General features: G+C 50.9%; 1 protein-coding gene across 1 annotated transcript in view; it reads right to left on the bottom strand.

The window, feature by feature from the left end:
- Positions 1-3,548: 3,548 nt before the first annotated feature.
- The window catches only part of NLRC5 (NLR family CARD domain containing 5), a 52,241-nt gene continuing 37,711 nt past the window's right edge, over positions 3,549-18,078 (bottom strand). The window contains 18 exon segments of the mRNA XM_081032293.1: positions 3,549-4,629; positions 5,440-5,523; positions 5,858-5,941; positions 7,138-7,221; positions 7,500-7,571; positions 7,661-7,744; positions 8,478-8,555; positions 8,692-8,775; positions 9,056-9,139; positions 9,534-9,617; positions 10,834-10,917; positions 13,287-13,370; positions 13,973-14,028; positions 14,032-14,056; positions 15,582-15,665; positions 15,988-16,071; positions 16,857-16,934; positions 17,455-17,541. Of these exon segments, the coding sequence (XP_080888419.1) occupies positions 4,518-4,629; positions 5,440-5,523; positions 5,858-5,941; positions 7,138-7,221; positions 7,500-7,571; positions 7,661-7,744; positions 8,478-8,555; positions 8,692-8,775; positions 9,056-9,139; positions 9,534-9,617; positions 10,834-10,917; positions 13,287-13,370; positions 13,973-14,028; positions 14,032-14,056; positions 15,582-15,665; positions 15,988-16,071; positions 16,857-16,934; positions 17,455-17,541 (1,432 nt within the window). The 3' untranslated portion in view covers positions 3,549-4,517.

Genomic DNA, 18,078 nt, shown 5'->3' with positions numbered 1-18,078 from the left:
AGGCCTGGTTGTGGCCATGCAGGGGTAGGGCTGCGTCAGAAGCAGGGCCAGGAAGGGCACACAGCCCTTTCATCTTTCCCAGGGCTCTGCTCTCTGAGGAACACATAGATCCACCGATCAGTTAAATCCCCAGCTGGGACCACCCCAACATCCTCCTTTCCTTCTTGCTCCAGGGTTGGAATCTGAGCTCCACTAAATACTCACTGTGTGACCTTGGGCAAGTCTTGTTCCTCACTGGGCTGCAGTTTTCTCATTTGTGAAATGGGGGACGATTGTTACTGGACTTGTGGTTATGGGTCTAGAGGAGGTCATGGATGGTGGAGCTCTAAAACTATAACCATGCAAGGCAGGCGACAGCGGATTCACAACCCTCCCTGAGGGAGTAGACATTAACCATAAGGTCGTCTCTGCGGCTGGAGAAAGTAGGTCCCTGTGCCTTGTCTAATTTTGCTCATCCCCTCACTGTACAGATGAGGAAACTGGGGCTACAACTGTGGGATTGAGTCTCAAAATTTGACAGTTGATAAGAGAGTAGGTCCTAAGACTTCTCATCTCAAGGTAAAAACATTCTTTCCCCCTTTCTTGTATCTATATGAGACAGTGGATGTTAACTAAATTTCCTGGGGTAATCATTTCGCAGTATATGTAAGTCAAATCATGCCACACACCTTAAACTTATAGAGTGCTTGCTGTACGTCAATTATATCTCAGTAAAGCTGCAAAACAATGGGGGGAAAAGTCACCAAGACCCAGGTTCAATTCCTGGTGCTACTGCTTATTAGCTGTGCGCCTTTGGGCAAACTGGGAACAACCTCTGGGTTTCGGTGTCCTCATCTGGGAAGGGAGGGTCACCAGAAACCTCAAGACAAAATGGGGAGTGCGTGTGGCTGCAAAGGCTTGCCTCGCCTCTCCAAGAGGCAACACACTCACTCCCTGGAGGCCGTGGGTCTCTAACCCTGGCTGCACATTAGTTTTGCCTGGGGAGCCTCCTAAATATATATATTTTCAACTTTTATTTATTTTAAGTGTGTTTTTCCAGGACCCAGCATCTCCAAGTCAAGCAGTTGTTTCAATCTAGTTGTGGAGGGCGCAGCTCACAGTGGCCCATGTGGGGATTGAACCGGCAACCTTGTTGTTAAGAGCACCGCGCTCTGACCAACTAAGCTAACCGGCTGTCCCTCTAAATATTTTTTTAAAGGTACATTAAAAAGCTTCCTGGGTGATTCTAATGTGCAGTCAGGGTTGAGATCCACTCACCAGTCTACAGTCTTCCTAAGTGTGGTACAGCAGCATAGACAAATCCCAGGCCTCATCCCAGAGCCGCTGAACCAGATTCCGCATGTTAACAAGATCCCCAGATGATTCAATGCACAATGCAGTTTCTGTAAGTTCCATCTGATAGTTTGAGAAGTACCAGCATGGACAGTGGATTTGAGACATGTGTTTTGAGAGAAAGACAGAGGAGGTAATTTGGGAGGATTCAAAGCCTGTGGAGACGGGAAGGGAGATTTTGTGACTCCCATCAGAAAGGTGGATATTCGACCTGTGACACCATAGGACGGAGGCCAAGTGACAGTGTCTATCAGCCTGGCAGAGAGAGATGGCCATGTACTGGCCTGAGCACATTCTTAGTGAGAAGACTCATGTGCCGAGCCGGGAGCACCATTTTGATTCACTGCTTTCTGGCCCATAGCCTTTTCTCTTTGAATTTTATCTATTTTCATGTACATATTTAAACAGAGCCTTCTTTGGGGAGGAAGGGGGCAGGGAGACTGGACCCCATCACTGTTGGATAGAAACACAGTCCAGGCCTTCAAGCAGGCAGGTGGCAGGAGAGGAAGACTCTTAATGAAAGAGACAAGGTGATTGCACACCAACCTGAGGGGCCCAGCCAGCTCTGCAGTGCTGACAATACTGTGGATTTTTCAGAGCAGCTGCTGAAATTTTCTTGAAGCTTAGAACTTGGGCAGAGCTGAAGAGGAAAGAAGGAGAAGGGAAAAGTGAAACGAAAAAACAGCAAATGGAAAGAATGTCGCTGAGCTCTGGGTGCTGCCAGCTGTGCATTTCACCCGGCCTGGGGTTTCTGGTTGGTGCTGTTCCTTCTTCAGCCATCACTTCCCTAATCAAGGCATGTTCAGGCTTTGAGGGACTCATACTCCAGTCTTGGACAAGGAGCGGAAACAGTACAACTGAGGACCCAAGGTCACCTTGGCATCATTTCCTGGGAAGGAGAGATAGAATTTGGGGGCTCAAGCTTTCCGGGTAAACTTTTTGGATCTTCTACCTGCCTATCCCCTTCCCCATGACCAGGCTGATGGACCACACAGTGCCAGGTGTGCTGTGACCCTGACTCCATAAGGGTGTCCCTGCATAGGGTGTGGGTGCTTGGCACTTGGCCAGAGAACTTTTTCTTCCTGCTTGGCAGGGAACCAGGGACAACGTGGAGGGTGGCAAAAGTCAGGGCTGAGGCATCCAGGTGTGCCACTAGCAGGCTAGGACATCCCAAGCTCCTAGGCCACGTGGAACAGCCCCTAACATCACCTCCTAACTTCGTTCTGGGTCCAATGGCAAAGGAAATGATCTCAGGAATCGACGGTGGGCCAGCCTGCCCTCCAGCGGTGCTTGGCTGTAACTGCACTTTCTCTGCCTGCTTTGCACATTGGGGTGAAGCTTTGGAGGAAGGCTCCCTGAGGTCAACTTGTTCAGTCCCAGGTAAGTGACTGGGAGGGAGTGCTGTTCTCCTGTCTTTTCAAGCATCTCTCCATCTCATATGATATTGAACCCTAAAAGAGGAAGGGAACTAGCATGTATGTAACCAGTACCTACCTCTTCATACTCGGGACTTTGTATACCTTGCTTCCCTGACCCCTCCAAAAGTCCTGAGGCTGGGAGCTATTACTAACTCATGTGCAGAAACACTGCTGGTCCTCGAAGCCAGGCAGCAAGGGGTCACATCACAGTCCATTCCATGTCCCTCTGACTTCTGAAGCCATGTCCCTAATGTACCACCCACTTGTGGAAACCCTCTATGCCAGACGTTTCCAGGCTCTCACAAGGACCAGGCAAGCAGCAAATGGGAGAGGGGAACACTGGGGAGCGGTGGGGACTGTGGCAAACTGAGGGATGTGTGCCACATCTAAAGGGCACGCTCATTTGGATCCAGCAGATGACTCTTAGTGGGAATATTAGACTAGCACCTAAGAGAAGGTGAAAATCTGTATTTTTATGTAAAAGTTCCCAATTTTAAATACTGACGATGAACTCAGAAAAGGGTTTAAATATAATGCAAGTCCAACAAAGAAGATTTCTAACACGTTGACCCCCTCAGTGACACCCTCATGGTGCAGGTGAGTTCTGGGTGGAGGAGGTGACTTACCTACAATCACATGACCACGTAGAGACAGAGCATGGACTTGACCCCATGTCTCCTGACTCCTAGGCCAGTGCTCCTCTCAGCACACCTCTCTGTGGTCTGCTCTGTTCTCCAGGCCCCGGGGCAGAACCACTTCTGACTTTCGTGAGGTGGTAGGACTCATCAGACTCAGGTAGAGGCTGGGAGATCATCCACATTTATTAGTAACTCTTGCTTAGAGTGCCGTCTCTGTGCCCTCTTAGGAGTAACAAGAACACTGTAGAACATAAGCAGCCCCCGGGAGCTCACCCAGATCCCGCTGAGGTAGTAGCTGGACCCCATGTCCTTGCCTGATGACCTTGGCAGAGCCCACCCCTTGGATCCTTAGACAGGACAGACTGCTCATCCACTCCCCAGGTCAGGCTGGCTCTCCCTGGACCTGGGCCTAACGTCCTTAGAAGTCAGCATTTAAAGGGAGGAGGTCATCCCATTTACAGATGGGAACACTGAGGCTTGAGGCAGGAGAGGACTCATCCAGAAGCCTCACGGTTGAGTCCCCGGCTTGGCCCAGAGCCCTGGCCCTCGGGCCACTGGGCTGGTCAGTGCTTAGACACTCTCCCTATCCCAGTTCTGGGTGGAAGACATTCTCTGGCTTAGCTGCTCTGGAAATACAATTTATAAATACATACTTGGTTTTTAAAAAGTAATAAATTAGATCTTGGACCAGCCTGAGGGCATCTGGCCAGCCACATGACATGACATGGACATTTGTCATGTGCATATATAGGTCACCAATCATGTGTCCTGCCATGTGTGGTGTTAGAACCTATGACACTGACCCACAGGCCACACTGCATGTTCCACATAAAACCACCGGAACCCTGCATGTGTGACCTTCTGTGTCACGTGTCACATCATGCCCCCCTTATTGTGCCACATGTCCCTAACTGGTCATGCATGACACGTGGGATACAGGGGAGTCTATTGACCTTACGAGGCTTCTGGCTCCAAAACAGTCCTCCTTGAAGACTGTAGCAGATCAAATGTGGCCTTCCCTCCTGAGGAAAGCTGCAGGCACACCCAGCTGAGGCTCTTCCTGAGCCCTCTATCCTGGTGGCTGCAAGTTGACATCCTTTGGCTGGATTCGAAGGGTCTTGAGGGGCCATCAAATACCCCGAGGGGCCTGTGGCTGGTTGTGGAAGAAAGCAAAGTCCAGCCTGGGCTCCTGGATCTGCAGACGCTGGGCCATGTCGGGGGGAATGGGGTTATTCCAGAGGCTGTGGGACACAGAGACAGACACTCAGCACTCAGCCTCTTGTCTCTGCCCTCTGTCCTAGCTACAGCTGGAGAGACTGAGGCCCCAAGGGGAAGAGCTGTGCCCAGAGGTACCTGGCCAAGGCAGGTATTAGACCAGCATGGCTACACTAGGGAGATGGTGTCCCCTACACCCACCCCCTGACTTCTTCCACTCAATCTTCTTCCCTGGGAGCTAGTGATCCCAGTCAGATCCCTGTTCATATGACACATTGCAAATAAGGAAAAAGCTCCCCTCATTTAAGACACTTTACTTCTGTTGTCTGAAACTGTCATAATATGTTTATTATAGAACAAGACACTTCACTATCATCTACTAGAAATCTAACATGTCTACTATGTGAATGGTGTCCCTTAGATGCAATGCCTTTGTGCAGTGCAGAACCCATACAACTGTATGCATATATGGCGGCTCTGATTATAGCTACCATATTAAGTGCTTAGCCTGTGCTAAGAATCGTGCCCAGTGCTTTACACTACCATTTAATCCTCACAGCAACTCTCTAAAGTAAATACTATCATTATCCCCATTTTATAGATGAGGAAATTGAGGTTCAGAGAGGTTGCGTTATGATGCAAAGTTACACAATCGGCAGATGGCAGAGCTAGGATTTGACCCAGGTCTGCTCGCTACCAAATTCTCGGTGGAGTGGTCCAAGTCTCCTTGATAACCCCCAACTCAGGCCCTGCCTTCTCCTTCGGGGAGTCGCCTGACACTGTAGGGTTGCTGTGGCCTCCCACCTACCATCCTGCCCCCTGCAAGCCCTTGTTACCGGATCACTTGGACGCCAGAGCCCTGCGCCAGCCCTTGAGCCAGGAGCCAGGCTCCATAAGCTGTGATCCGATTCTTTTCCAGGCTTTCCAGTGGACAGCAGAGGAAGGGGAAAGAAAGAGACTGGCATGAGATGGGGAGAGGGGGCTTCCCTATGTCCATTCCCCGGGGCCAAGATGGGGGACATGGGTTCTCTGCTTCGAGAATCCCACAGACAACAGTGCAGCAGGGAGGCTGAAGTCTGGGACCCAGGGAGAGCTAAGCTCAGTAGCGGCTTGGAGCAGATCGGAGTGTGTAAGTCAAAGAGGGCTTCCCTGGAGGCAGCGTCCTGACCGAGTGGCCTCGTGGCTTTCCCCAGGATGTAGGACCCCTCTGGCCCTCCCTGACCCCTCTGGCTTCCCAGGATGTGCCCCTCATACTCCACTCTCTTCAGCCGGCCCATCTGTGGCAGGACCCCAGCTAGCTCAGCAGCTGCCTCATCCCCAAGCAGATTCCAGGACAGCCTGCAAGATCAGCAACAGGGGAGCAGTGAGGTGGAGAGGTAAAGATAAGGTGGCAGGGGGGGAGGGCTGGGGGCAAACGGGGTGGCGGTGGTGCTGTGCACGTGCAAGAGAGGCGCCTGATGGGGTGCTGGGTGCCCTCCCCTGAAGACTTTTCAGGGCACAGGTGGCTCCTTCCTCCCCCAGCCCTATTCCCAAGCTGATCACCTCTCAAGAACCCAGACAGCTTAGGACCTGGCTGTCCTGAGAGTTCAGAACACATGATCTGGGGAACAAGGGCATGAGCCATGCATGTGCCTCTGTCGTGACTTCTGTTACATCCATGCAACTCCTATATTATTGTTGCATAGTTTTCTTTAAATTGGTCCTCCCCGCCCTCTTTTTTTTAACTTTAAGAAATTAATCTTAGGAAACATTTATCACTATTGCCCATAGAAAACTATATTTAGGAATCTGAATAGAAAGAAGCCACAAGGGTAAATACAGTGCAAACTACATTATTAACTTCTAGCTGGAACCTGTGTTCTTCCTAAGAGGCTGGGCCTGTGGCTTGCCCCCTGCTGGCTAAAAAGGGAGACTCACCCGTGTTAGGTGTTCAAGATGAGTGAATACTCATCAGACTTTCTCTTTGGTGTAAAGTAATGACGAACAGTAAAATCTTTAGGATACAAACCTTGAAATCTTATAATCACTTGTGCCTTGTACTTGGGGAAATCACGTTTTCTTCCAGGCTAGTCCTGGCAGTCTAGTTTACCCCTGAGGCAGTGCTGCAAGGCTCCAAGGTCTGAGTGCCTCTGATTGCCAAGGGGGAGGTGGGCATGGCCAGTGGGCAGGTCGGGGGCCTGCTGGCTTCAGCCACTCTTCACTGCCAACAGGTGGTTCATAAATCAAGGCTCCATATACCAGGCTGGTCTATCCAGCCACCTTACAAAGGGAAGGTCAGGGGCCAAGAGCCTGTAGAGACCATCTGGCCACTGCACAGGTGGGCAAACAGTCTGGAGAAGCTGAACAGCCTGGCTCAACATCACTCCCAGCTCAAGTGGAAAACTCCCCCAAGAGGAGGTTCAGCATCAGTGACCTCCGTGTTTACAGATGGGAGGACCTCTGGGAGGAAGAAACCAACTCTAGGCATGCAGCGTGCTGGGACCAAGCTCCTAGATGCCAACTTTTCCCAGCTCAGGGTTCTCCCCAGCACTCACAGGATTTCTTCCAGGACGGGGCAGAGCACGATGCTGGCAGTGAGGGGCTTGGCTGTCTGGTTGTCAATCTCACACGAAACCAGGCTGGGGAAGGAGAAGCGGTAAGATGGAGGTGTCTGAGTCGAGGGTGCCTCCAGCTAGTCTCCCTCCCCCCACACTGCAATCTGAACAGGAGGGAGCAGAGTGGCCAGGGTCCGAGCCAGGGTAGGAATTTTAGGAAAGTGCCCCTTTTTGCCACAGGCTCCCCCTGTACCAGAAGCCTCTGTCCCTTCAAAGGCCTTCCCAGGTGTCAGGCTGAGCCAGAGAAGGGCGGTCCTCACCCCCAACCCCAGCTCCCCAGGTAGTCAGAGGACGCTACTTACTCTATATGCCTGAGCAGTGGGAGTCCCTGACAGAAATGTGGGACCCCTCCAGCCAGGCTGTTCTCTGCCAAGCTGCAGGGCAGAAAGATACCTGTAAGAGGAACCCCTAGATCCTCCCCAGCCTGTCCCCCCCCTGCCCAGGCTCCACGACTGCTGCCCACCTGATCTCTTCCACATATGGGCATCCATCCAGCGCCTGGCCCAGGCTCAGTGCCCCCTCTGGGCCTAGACGGCTGGACTGCAGGCTGGGAAAAGGGGAAAGGGTGAGGGAAGCCTGGGGGACCAGGTATGGGAGTTGGGGGGCTGGATCCCCCCACCCTCAGCTTTGTGTCAGGCTGTACTGCTAGACCTTAGACAGTCTCTGGGTAACTGCCATCCAAGCCTCCTCTCTACCCATACAGGACCTGCGTGGGTATCAAGGGACCTGGCTTTGGGGTTTGAGAGTCCAAGTTCAAGGCCTGGCTCCTTCATATAGTAATAAGGTGAACTCTCCACACCTCTCCTGTCTTTAGTTCCGTTGCCTGGAAAATGGCGCAAATAGAAATCCAGGCCCTACAGAACTGCTATGAGGCTCAAATGAGACCATGGATATAAACTAAAGTGCTGGGGCCATGCTGCTTGGCACTTTGCTGACATTTCTTTGCTCACCCTCAGAGATGGGCTCAGGCGCTCACTGAGCCGGGACTGTTGTAATTCTTTTACAGATGAGGAAACAAACTCAGAAAGGGGAGGGGCTTGGCCACAGGTACAGAGGGGCTGGTGGCAGAGCCAGGACTAGGCTATGGCTCCTGATTTTTCCTGCCCCAGACTCCAGAGGCGGGGGAGGAGCAGGCGGGAGAGGGGACAGCCAGCCCCGTACATGCCACAGTTTGCCGTAAGGCAGGGCAGCTCAACAGAAGGGGAACTTGACCCCCACGCACTCCCAGAGGAAAGCTGTCCCGCTAGCTCTGCATACACCACGGGCAGGGGAACACTTACTGCAGGACTCTCAGGTGCTGGGGCAGCCCCTGGGCCAGCCCCAGGGCTGTGGGGTCCCCCAGGGCATTGCAGCCAAGCCTGAAAGAAGAGAAAGGATGAAGTTGAGGACCGGCCCATGCCAGACCCCTGCCCTGTGTCCACTGAAGGAGATAAGGGCCAGGTGGGCTGTGGGGACACACAGGGCTGAGGGCAGCCCACCTGGGCACACACTCACATCAGCTCCTCCAGATGCTTGCAAAGGGCAAGAGACTCCGCCAACCGCACTCCTCCAGCCGGGCTGATGCCATTTCCTGAGAGGCTGAGGGAGGGATAGACCTCAGACCTCAGACCCTCCCCTCCTCCCACCCACCCCCACTCCTGCCGCATACATCTTCCAGCCTGGTAGGGCAGAAAGGGCCAGAGAGGGGTAGTGCTGGGCTGGCTCAAGGTCCCGAAGTCAGCAGGGCCAGGAGGTAACCCAATCCCATTGCCTAGACACTGAACTTGAGGGAGGAAAGTCAGCCTGAGTCAAAGCCAGTGTCTCTCCCAGACCATGGTGTGGCCACTGAAGGCCCCTCTCGGTAGGGCTGGCCACTCACTCTATTTTCCTGAGCTCGGGTAGCTCCGGCAGGATGGTAGCCAAGTGCTGGGCACCAGTGTCTCCAATCTGGTTGTAGCTCAAACTTGGGGAGAGAACAGCAGAAGAATTGGAACCGTCAGGCTGCCACCCCCCTCATCTTGTCCACCTCTCCACCCCAGTACCGGAGAAGGCTGAAATCTATAGGAAGGGCTCAGCTCACACTGATACAGTGCCGTCTTCCTATGTTGGGTGAGGACTCCAAACTCTTACCTTGTGTTTAGGATGGCCGCCCTGATGTGTGCCCTAAATCCGTCTTGCTGCAACCAACCCTCCCATCCTATCTTTAGGTCTCCCAAGGTTCTACATCTGGGGTTATGTTGTGGAGAAGTGGGTGAAGGTGATGAAACGAAGTAAGGAGTGTCCTCGAGGAGCCCCTTGTTTTTGTTATCGTCCCCTGCCAAAATTGTCTTGGGCCTGGGAAAGGACAGGAAACTCACCCCAGCTCCTCCAAGCTGGTGGCAGCTCTGAGAGTCTTGCAAAGGTGGTAGCAGCCAATGTCACCAATGTCGTTGTTGCTCAGACTGAAGAAGCAGGGAACAGGCCGAGAGGCCTTAGTCAGGAGTAAAGGCTTTTGCAGGTGCTGTGCTAAGAACTCTAAAGTTTGCAAAGCATTTACGCATCCAAGAACTCATATGCCAGTCACAAAACTTCAGGAGAGAGAAAGACGGGCAAGGTGGGCATGACTGAACCCAATGCCCAGGTGAGAAGACAGAGGCACAGGGACAATCCGTGACTGGCCAAAGACTCCAAGTGACTCCCAGGCAAGGTGGAAAGGCAAGCCCAGGGCTGCTGGCCTGGGAGAGGTAGCCACGTGTTCTGGTTTGGCCAGGCTTTGCCTTAGCCCGTGTCAGGGATATTCAGGCCAGCCCAGCTGAATGGCAACTTCACATGGGTTCCACAGTTCAGGCAAATTGTTTCTACAGGCATATTTTGTTCTAATCTGTGCAAATGGTGGCTTTTTCCTTAAGCCTAGTCTACTGTCATTTCTGTACTCTGACCTTGCCTGCCTCGGTCAAAAATAAAACGAAACAGCTGATGCAAACTTAGCCCTATGTTAAATGTTTGTCCAACAGTTGTTTGTTTTCTTTTCTTTTGTTTTGCAAATTAAATTTAGCCAAGTGCCTTTCAGTACATTAATTTTGGGTGAAACGATCTGGTCCCATATGATATGCTCCCCCAAACTCTCTGACCTCATTTCCTGTGCAATCTACACTGCCAGAGGGGGTGGGGACTTGGATAAAAACAAAGCAATGCTTTGTGTTATGCTTGGGTTTGTTTTTAGTCACCATATTTTATATTTTGAAAAAAGCACATGAAAACAGTGTGTGATATTTGTTTATCGATGTGAACAGGGGCACCAGGGAGAATATCAAAGTCACCAGACCTGAGTCTAGACCGCACTGTGGTCTGTGGCCCCAGAATTGGCAGCGCCTGGGAGCTTGTTACAGGTGCAGAATCTAGGGAACCCAGACCCATGGAATCAGAAATGTGAACCAGAACAGGGTGAATTTGTGCACTTGAAGGGTTGTTCTAGGACTTGTCCCCAACCCTTCATGTCCCTTTTGTAGCCAGGGGGAAGCTGGTGGCATTAAAAGGCAAGAGTTGTGGAACTGACCTGGCGGGGTACAGGCAAGTCCCAAAGATGGGAGCGCCCCCAATGCTTCCGTAGCCAAGTTGTCCTAACAGAGCTGGGGAGCATGTCCTCCCCATCATTCCCATGGTCACTCTGTCACTCACCAGAGGCTCTGCAGGAAGGTCATGTGGCTTAGTCCTTGAGCGAGCACAGCCAGGGTGGAGCTGCCCAGCAGGAAGTGGCTAAGGCTGGAGGGGAGGAGGTCAGAGGAGGACTTAGCATCACTGGGGTGGGGTCTCAGGAGCAGACGAAGGCCCGTCTAGTCCAGTTGCTTGAGACCTCTGTGCTTAGCAATGCCCAGGACTGCCAAGACAGCCATTTATACCCACACAGTATAAAATATCATACAAATTTGCCCTGGGAGATCCAAATGCTGATTCTCTGCACGAATTATTAGGCCATCCAAGTGGCAGTTCTATTTCTGAATCACACTGGACCCAGACTACTGATCAGTAATCATAGCAACCACACATCTAGCACATACTATAGGCCGAGGCCATCGTGAGAAGTGGGTCTGTTATCGACCCCATTTGACAGATGAGGAACACTGAGGCTCAAAGAGTTACACAATTTGTTCAAAGTCACACATAGGAAGTGGCAGTATTGTGAACAGAACCCAAGGCTGTAGGACTCCCACTCCTTCCAGCTCCAAGCTGGGCAGGAGAGGGGAATCATAACAAAAATAGCCAATACTTGTCAAGTGTATTGTTTTAAGGACTTAATATGTATTAGCTCATTCATCCCACGACTACCATTGAAGGAAGGTATAGTTTTTATCCCCAAAGTTAAAATAAGGCAAAAAGCCCAGAGAGTTTAAGTAACTTGCCCAAGCTCACACATTAAGAGGTGGAACTGAGAGGTGACAACTGTCCTGGTTCGTCTAGAATTGAAGGTTTTTCTAGGATGTGGGACTTTCAGTCCCGGGCAAACTGGGATAGTTGGTCACCCTACCAAGTGTTAAACCCAGGTGGTATGGCTCCTAACCAGGGTCCAGGCCCTTAACCATTTCGTTACAGAGTGAACAGGTGGGAGATGTTTTCTGGATTTGAGGGGAGCTGCTTGTCAGGGAGGAGACACTCAGAAATGACAGATCTGAAACTGGAAGAGGCCTCTGGAGCAGTGAGGACCCATCCCTTCCTTCAGACAGGGAAGGTATCATTATAGATGGGGTGACGGAGGAGGTGAGAGGTTTACGAAGTCCTAGGTGTCCGGGTAGTCAGAAGAAAAGGTAACACGTTTGTCCTGTTCTCTGCAGTACCTCCAGGCCCTGCCCCAGGTGCCCAGGTGAATACATATTTGTCAAACATATGAATGAGCCAATGAATGACCTTACTGGGCCTCCAACCACCCAAATAAAAGCTTCCAGAGGCAGGGAGGCTGAGCAGAGGTGCCGGCACATGGCAGGAGGCCAAAGAAACAGCTCGGCGGCAAGACAGTTGGGTCCTCTGGCCAAAGGTCTCCCTAACACCATCCCCCCGCTCCCTGGGACAAGCAAAGAAGGACAAAGGGGGAGAATTTCATTGTTGAGGGGCAAAAAGTCAGAAGGCTACTTTTAAACTATTTTCAAAACATATGTCGAAAAATATCTGGGGAAAAGTTCACCAACAGCTTTTTCACAGAAGTTTTCCCAGGAGGTGTCACTGTCCTTTGTTATATATTTCTATCATGATGGAACTTTTTATAACTAGTGTGTATTTTTGGTGACTAGAAAAACTTCCAGATTAAAAGCAGAAAATGCTGTTAAAATGTTCCATCCAGATGCTGTTTAGTCTGTGCAAGATGAGGACCTGTCCTTTAGACTGAGGCTGTTTCTGGTGTTTCTACGAATTTGGTGACTCCAAATAATAGGGGAGAGTAAAAGTTGTCAGTTACTAACATATATAGTATATATTAGTACACATATATATATTAGGCAAATGACAGTAGACATCTGTGGATTTTTTTCCTGCCCAGAGTTTGTTTCCCTTTCTTCTGTTACTAGCACCCTGAAATACCACCCTCCACTAAGTGCAGATAATTGGGTGACCCAGATCTGGCCAATCAGAATATTGGGTGCTCAGAGCCACAGTGATTGGTTTAGGGGTGGGCATGTGACCTGAGCCAGTCCAGTGAGACTCAACCTAGGGCCTTGTGTTGTAGTTATAGGGAGAAAGATGCTCTCTGTCCACTAAGCTGGTAGAAAGTAAGTGCAGGGACAACCTGCCTGAGAATGAAGGCAAGATGGAGAGAGAGACAGAGAGACAGGGGCATGGATGGGGGAGTGGTGGAACAATTACAGAACCTGGACCCAGCCAAGCCTGGAGTCAGTTGCCTTGTAACTTTCTGTACCATGAGCCAATACATGTCTGGCTTGGGTCAGTTACAATGAGTATTCTGTTTCCCGTGATCAAGCATTTCAATAGCACTCCGAGCCAGGTATGGAAGTAAAACAGAGTGCATTCAACTCACTGGGGTCCATCCAGGGATTGGAAAGTTTGTGTTCACAAAACATGCAAAGGTTCCTAGGCATATGCTCCCAACAACTGCCTCACCTCCACCCAGTACCACCGCCACTTACTCAAGCCTCTTCAGCCAGCACTTGCCCTCAAGGGCCCCCATCAGCACCTTGGTGTCCTCCTCGCCAAGTTGATTGTTGGACAAGCTGCAGGGGACGGAGCATAAGGTGAGAGTTAGACACACCTGCCCAGTCTCTGGAGCTGAGCTTTCTTGTCAGCCCCCCTCATTCCCTCAAGGAGCCCCTCCAAGACCACCCCTCCTGTCCAGGGTGCATGGGGGCATTCCTGGCTCCAAGGGTTGGACTCTGGGGTCCCGGAAGAGGGGCCATGGCAGTCACAGCTGACCCAGCTAAGAAAGGATACCCTGGATGAGGGTTGCAGAAGAGAAAGCCAGGCACAAAGGACACACACGTGCAATGACCCCTTCTGACCCTTAGCTCTCTCTGTACCCCGACACCCATAGCCACCCTGGGCAGAGAAGGATTCTGAGCCCGTTTTACAGATGAAGCAGTCCAAGCCTAGAAAGGCACAGTTATTGGACCAGAGTCACTCTGAGTGAGCGGTCAAGTTGAGACCAAGAACACAGCACTCAGCCTTCTCCAGGCCACACAAAGTGGCTAGGCTTCAGCAGAGAGAAAAGTGATGGGTGGAGGTCCACTACCCACCTTCCCAAGGGCCCCACTGTCCTCTCCACCCCTTGCCCTCAGATGGGCCACCCCTTCTCAGACCCCTTCACCCTGCGACTCACTCCAGCTCCTCCAGGTGGTGACAGTGGCTCAGACCAGACGCCAGGAGGGCCAGGCCCTAGGAGCTCACACAGCTGGAAGCCAACCTGGTGGGGGTCAGAGAGCAATAGGTCATGTAGGAGCTCTTGGGAGCCCTGGATGCGGGGGGTGGGGGGAGGGCGGGGGGAAGCAGGTAGGCGGGGAGCAGCTGCGCTGGGGGGGCAGTGTGAGGGGGCCCTCCTTCCCATCATGCATTTCTGCCACCGTGGAGTCACTTAGCCAAGATACAGCTTGGAGGTGGGAGCACGGACTAGTTGAGTATTATCTGAAGCCACAGTCATTCAGGTAGCAACTTCACAATTTATGCCATAATCAGGCATTACTGTAAAGTCTAGTTAGTTACTGTCGTTTACCACGAGCTCTGCCTCTTTATTTAAACGATAAAAAATGTAGCAAGTATTGGAGAAGTAGTAAACATACATTGGCACCAAAAGGAGACCTTCTTGATGTGATCAGTGGGATTAAAAGAGAAGCAATAGAAAAGCTCCATGTTGCAACCACCATACTGATATTTGATTCAGGCAAGAATTATCAACGGGTGCTAAAATTCATGGGTGAAAGTTTAGGAAGAACAGGATGTTTACATGGTCTTAAAGTATCTCCTCATAAGATACTTGTTAATTAGAAAGGGAAAAATAGTAGCTTTGTAAGTGAAGAAACCCGGCAGAAGCCACCTTCACCAGGTGACCAGGGAACGTCATCAGTAAGAGGACAAACAGACATCACATGCCTGCCGGTGTGACGCACTGAATAGACCACGACAGCACCTCTGTGATATTCCTGCCCAAATGCAGAACTTAAATCCGAGCATGATGAAACATCAGACAAACTCAAGCTGAAGGGCAGCGTACAAAATAACTGACAGGTAAATGTCTTGACAATGTCATAAAAGCCAAAGAAGGGCCAAGGACCTGTTCCACACTGAAGGAGACTAAGAGAGATGACAACTCAATGCAGTGTGCGAACCTGGATGGAGTCCAGGACTGGAAAAAAAATGTGATCAACAACATTATTGGGGCAATTGGCAAAAGTGGAATATAAACTGTAGTTTAGCTAATGGCAGTGTATCAATGTTAAATTTCCTGAAGTTTAGGTTTTTACTGGATCATGGGAGAGAACGTCCTTGTTCTTAGGAAATTCACTGAAATAGTAAGGGGTGAAGGGGCGTGATTATGCAACTTACTTTCAAGTGGTTCAAAAAGAGAGAAAGAGGGAGAGAGGGGAAGAAGCAAGTGGAGGGGTGAGGGAGAGAAGGACGGAAGAAAAGAAAATGTAAAAAAGAATAATAACAAAGGATGAATTTGAGAAAATAGTGTATGGAAGTACTTCTCAGTCTTCTTGCAACTTTTCTATTAGTTTGGAATTATTTCCAGATAACAAAGAAAAAGAAAGAATATTGAAAAGGGAATCGCTTTCCTGCCATGTGGCCAAGTGTGTGGCCACACACTGATATCATTTCCAGGGCCCACCAGTGCTGTGCAGAGCTCCTCTGAACCCAGGCTGGGGAGAACAGGAAGTGTGAGGGCTGGGCAGAGCTGCAATGGGGCCTGACTGGCTGTCTCGTGTGCATACCGGAATTTCTTCAGCTCAGGGAGGGCCAGCAGGAGGCTGTGCAGGAGCAAGGAGCTGGCATCACAGAGGTTCACCTGGGACAAGCTGCAAAAGGCCAAGCACATTCCAGAGGATTTCAGGATGGACAACCTCAGGGGTCACCGGTCACATAGAGATGAGGAGGCCAAAAACGGGGGAAGGACCACGCGAGAGCTCCTAGGGGGCAGGGCTCCCCTATGCCGCCGAGCTGTCCCCCACAAGCCAAGTGTGATTCTCTCTTGCATAGGGAAGCAAGAATTCCCAGGTGTGGTACTGCCCCAGGTTCTGCTCATACCCATCCTGGCCTGGCCAGCATCTCACATGTGGCCTGGAGTGGGAACTGGGGTGGACCAGAGAACGCAGGGCCCCAGTGTTTCGGAGTGCTGACCTGAGCTGCTGGAGCCTGCCACATGTCTCCATCAGCTGCCTGATAAGGAGGCTGTTGTGGGTCTCAAGGTCACAGTGAGCCAACCTGGAGGTAGACAGGGAGACAGCATTTTCTGAATACCCAGTACTAGGGACTCAGTTCCTACCTGCAAGGAGCAAGGAGCTTACCTTGAGGGGATATATAAACACTAATCATATAAAGCTACACAATTACTATTCAATTATGGGAATTCCTATGAAGCTATGAGGGGGAGGTGCAGATGGGGCAGCTGGTATGGCTGTATAAGTTGTTCACTGCACAAGGAAACCTAACCAAGGAGGTGAATGGAGGCTGAGGTCCAGCTATGGTCTCTTCCCCAGAATGTATACCTGCAGGGCTGCGTTCACCCAAAAGGGTGACATTTTTATTTCCAAACATGGGCTGTATGGATCAGAGGTGCTGTGGATCCAGGCATCTATAAGAGTGGATAATGGGAGGACTTGACTAAGTCTGGGGTTCAGAGGGGCCTTCCCATGGTGGTGGCATTTAAGCCGAGACCTGAAGGATGAGGGGGCCTTCTCCAGGTGAAGAAGGAGGAAGAAAGGAAGGGAGGAGAAAACATTCTGGGCAGGGAACAGCCTGTATAAAGGCCCTGAGGTCACAGAGATCAAGATGGTGTTTGATGAACTAAAAGCTGGTGGGGACCTGGGGTGGGGATGGATAGCACGGAGAGGCAGGTTGAGCCAGACCTCGTGTGGAGACTTTGGACATCAGAGGACTCTGAGCAGGGGCATGAGAAATACTGGTCAGAAGCAGAAGTGTCCCCCTTTTCTCTTCCCCACTAATCCATCACCAGCCATTCCTCTGGGGCCCCGGGTACTGGGTCTCACCTGAGGGCCACAGCCTCTGGGTTCTCCTGACAGGGAAATTCCAGCTGGCTGCAGAGCTGCTGCTGGGTCTCAGAGATGCTGAGGAGGGAAGGGGTGGCCAGCTTGAGGCCCATGGCAGCTTTCCTGTGTAGGCTGAACGGTATCAAGGCTGCCTGGGCTACTGACTCTGAGCTCCCAGATCCAGTGGGGATCAGGATATAGGTCAGTGGGACCCCAAAGCCTCTGCTCTTAGCTACTCCACATCATTCTGTCACCTCTGGTCACAGAGCCACAATGTGTGTTACTGAAGTCCAGGGGCCACTTCCAGGAAACCAGTGTGAAATCCTAGTCGTGTCCACCTGGGATCCAACAGCCCTTTGTCTTGAATCTGAGGCTGCCTTCCTCTCTCTGGCACTGCAGCTGGACTACTACACGAGTTCAAACAAGGCTATATAGCCCCTCATATATGCCCTGGGAGCTCCTGCCATCCTGGGGACCCAGAAAACTCACTAGTGACACAGCTGTTACTCCACAGGACAAGAGAGTGACGTTCAGATGAGGAAAGGTCCCAATGGTCATGAAAAGATGAATTCTGAGGGAGCCTCCTCCCTGGACTCACCTTATTTCGGTGACATTGCCTGAGGCCTGGGCACAGACTCCTAGCAAGGCGAGCACCCCAGCTCTGCCCACCCACGGCTCCTCCACCCTGTCACAGAAGCAGATACAGATAAAGCTCTCCCTGGGTGAGCAGGGGGAGGGTGCCAAGGGAGTCCTAGAGGCTTTTGGGTTTTGCTTATTTTAAAACGATAAAATTATACAACTAGGCATAAGCATAAAACAGGAAATTAACATTTATATTCCAACAGTTATTGTAACAATCCAAACAGAAAATGTTATCTTTTAAAATAGTATTTTTAGATTTAAAAAAGTTCCCCATTATGTTACATTGCAAAGATAAGGAAATCAAACTATGTATAAAACATGATCCCAATTTTGTATTGGAAGGAAAGGAAAAGTATATATGGAGAGGGGAAAAAACCCATATGGAGAGAGAGAGAGAGAGAGAGAGAGAGAGAGAGAGAGAGAGAGAGAGAGAGAGAGAGAGAGAGAGGTGGGGGTGTGGGAGGAAAATACATTAAATGTTAATGGTAGCTGTTTAGATGGTGGAATTCTCAAGAACGATTTTTATTTTATTTATCTGTTAGTTTTCAGTGTTTTCTGAACTTTCCACAATGTGCGTGCA

This window comes from Rhinolophus hipposideros (assembly GCF_964194185.1).
Source record: "Rhinolophus hipposideros genome assembly, chromosome: 21".
Lineage (NCBI taxonomy): Eukaryota > Metazoa > Chordata > Mammalia > Chiroptera > Rhinolophidae > Rhinolophus > Rhinolophus hipposideros.
Note: the sequence above shows the minus strand (reverse complement) of the source record. Positions and strands in the feature narration are given on the sequence as shown.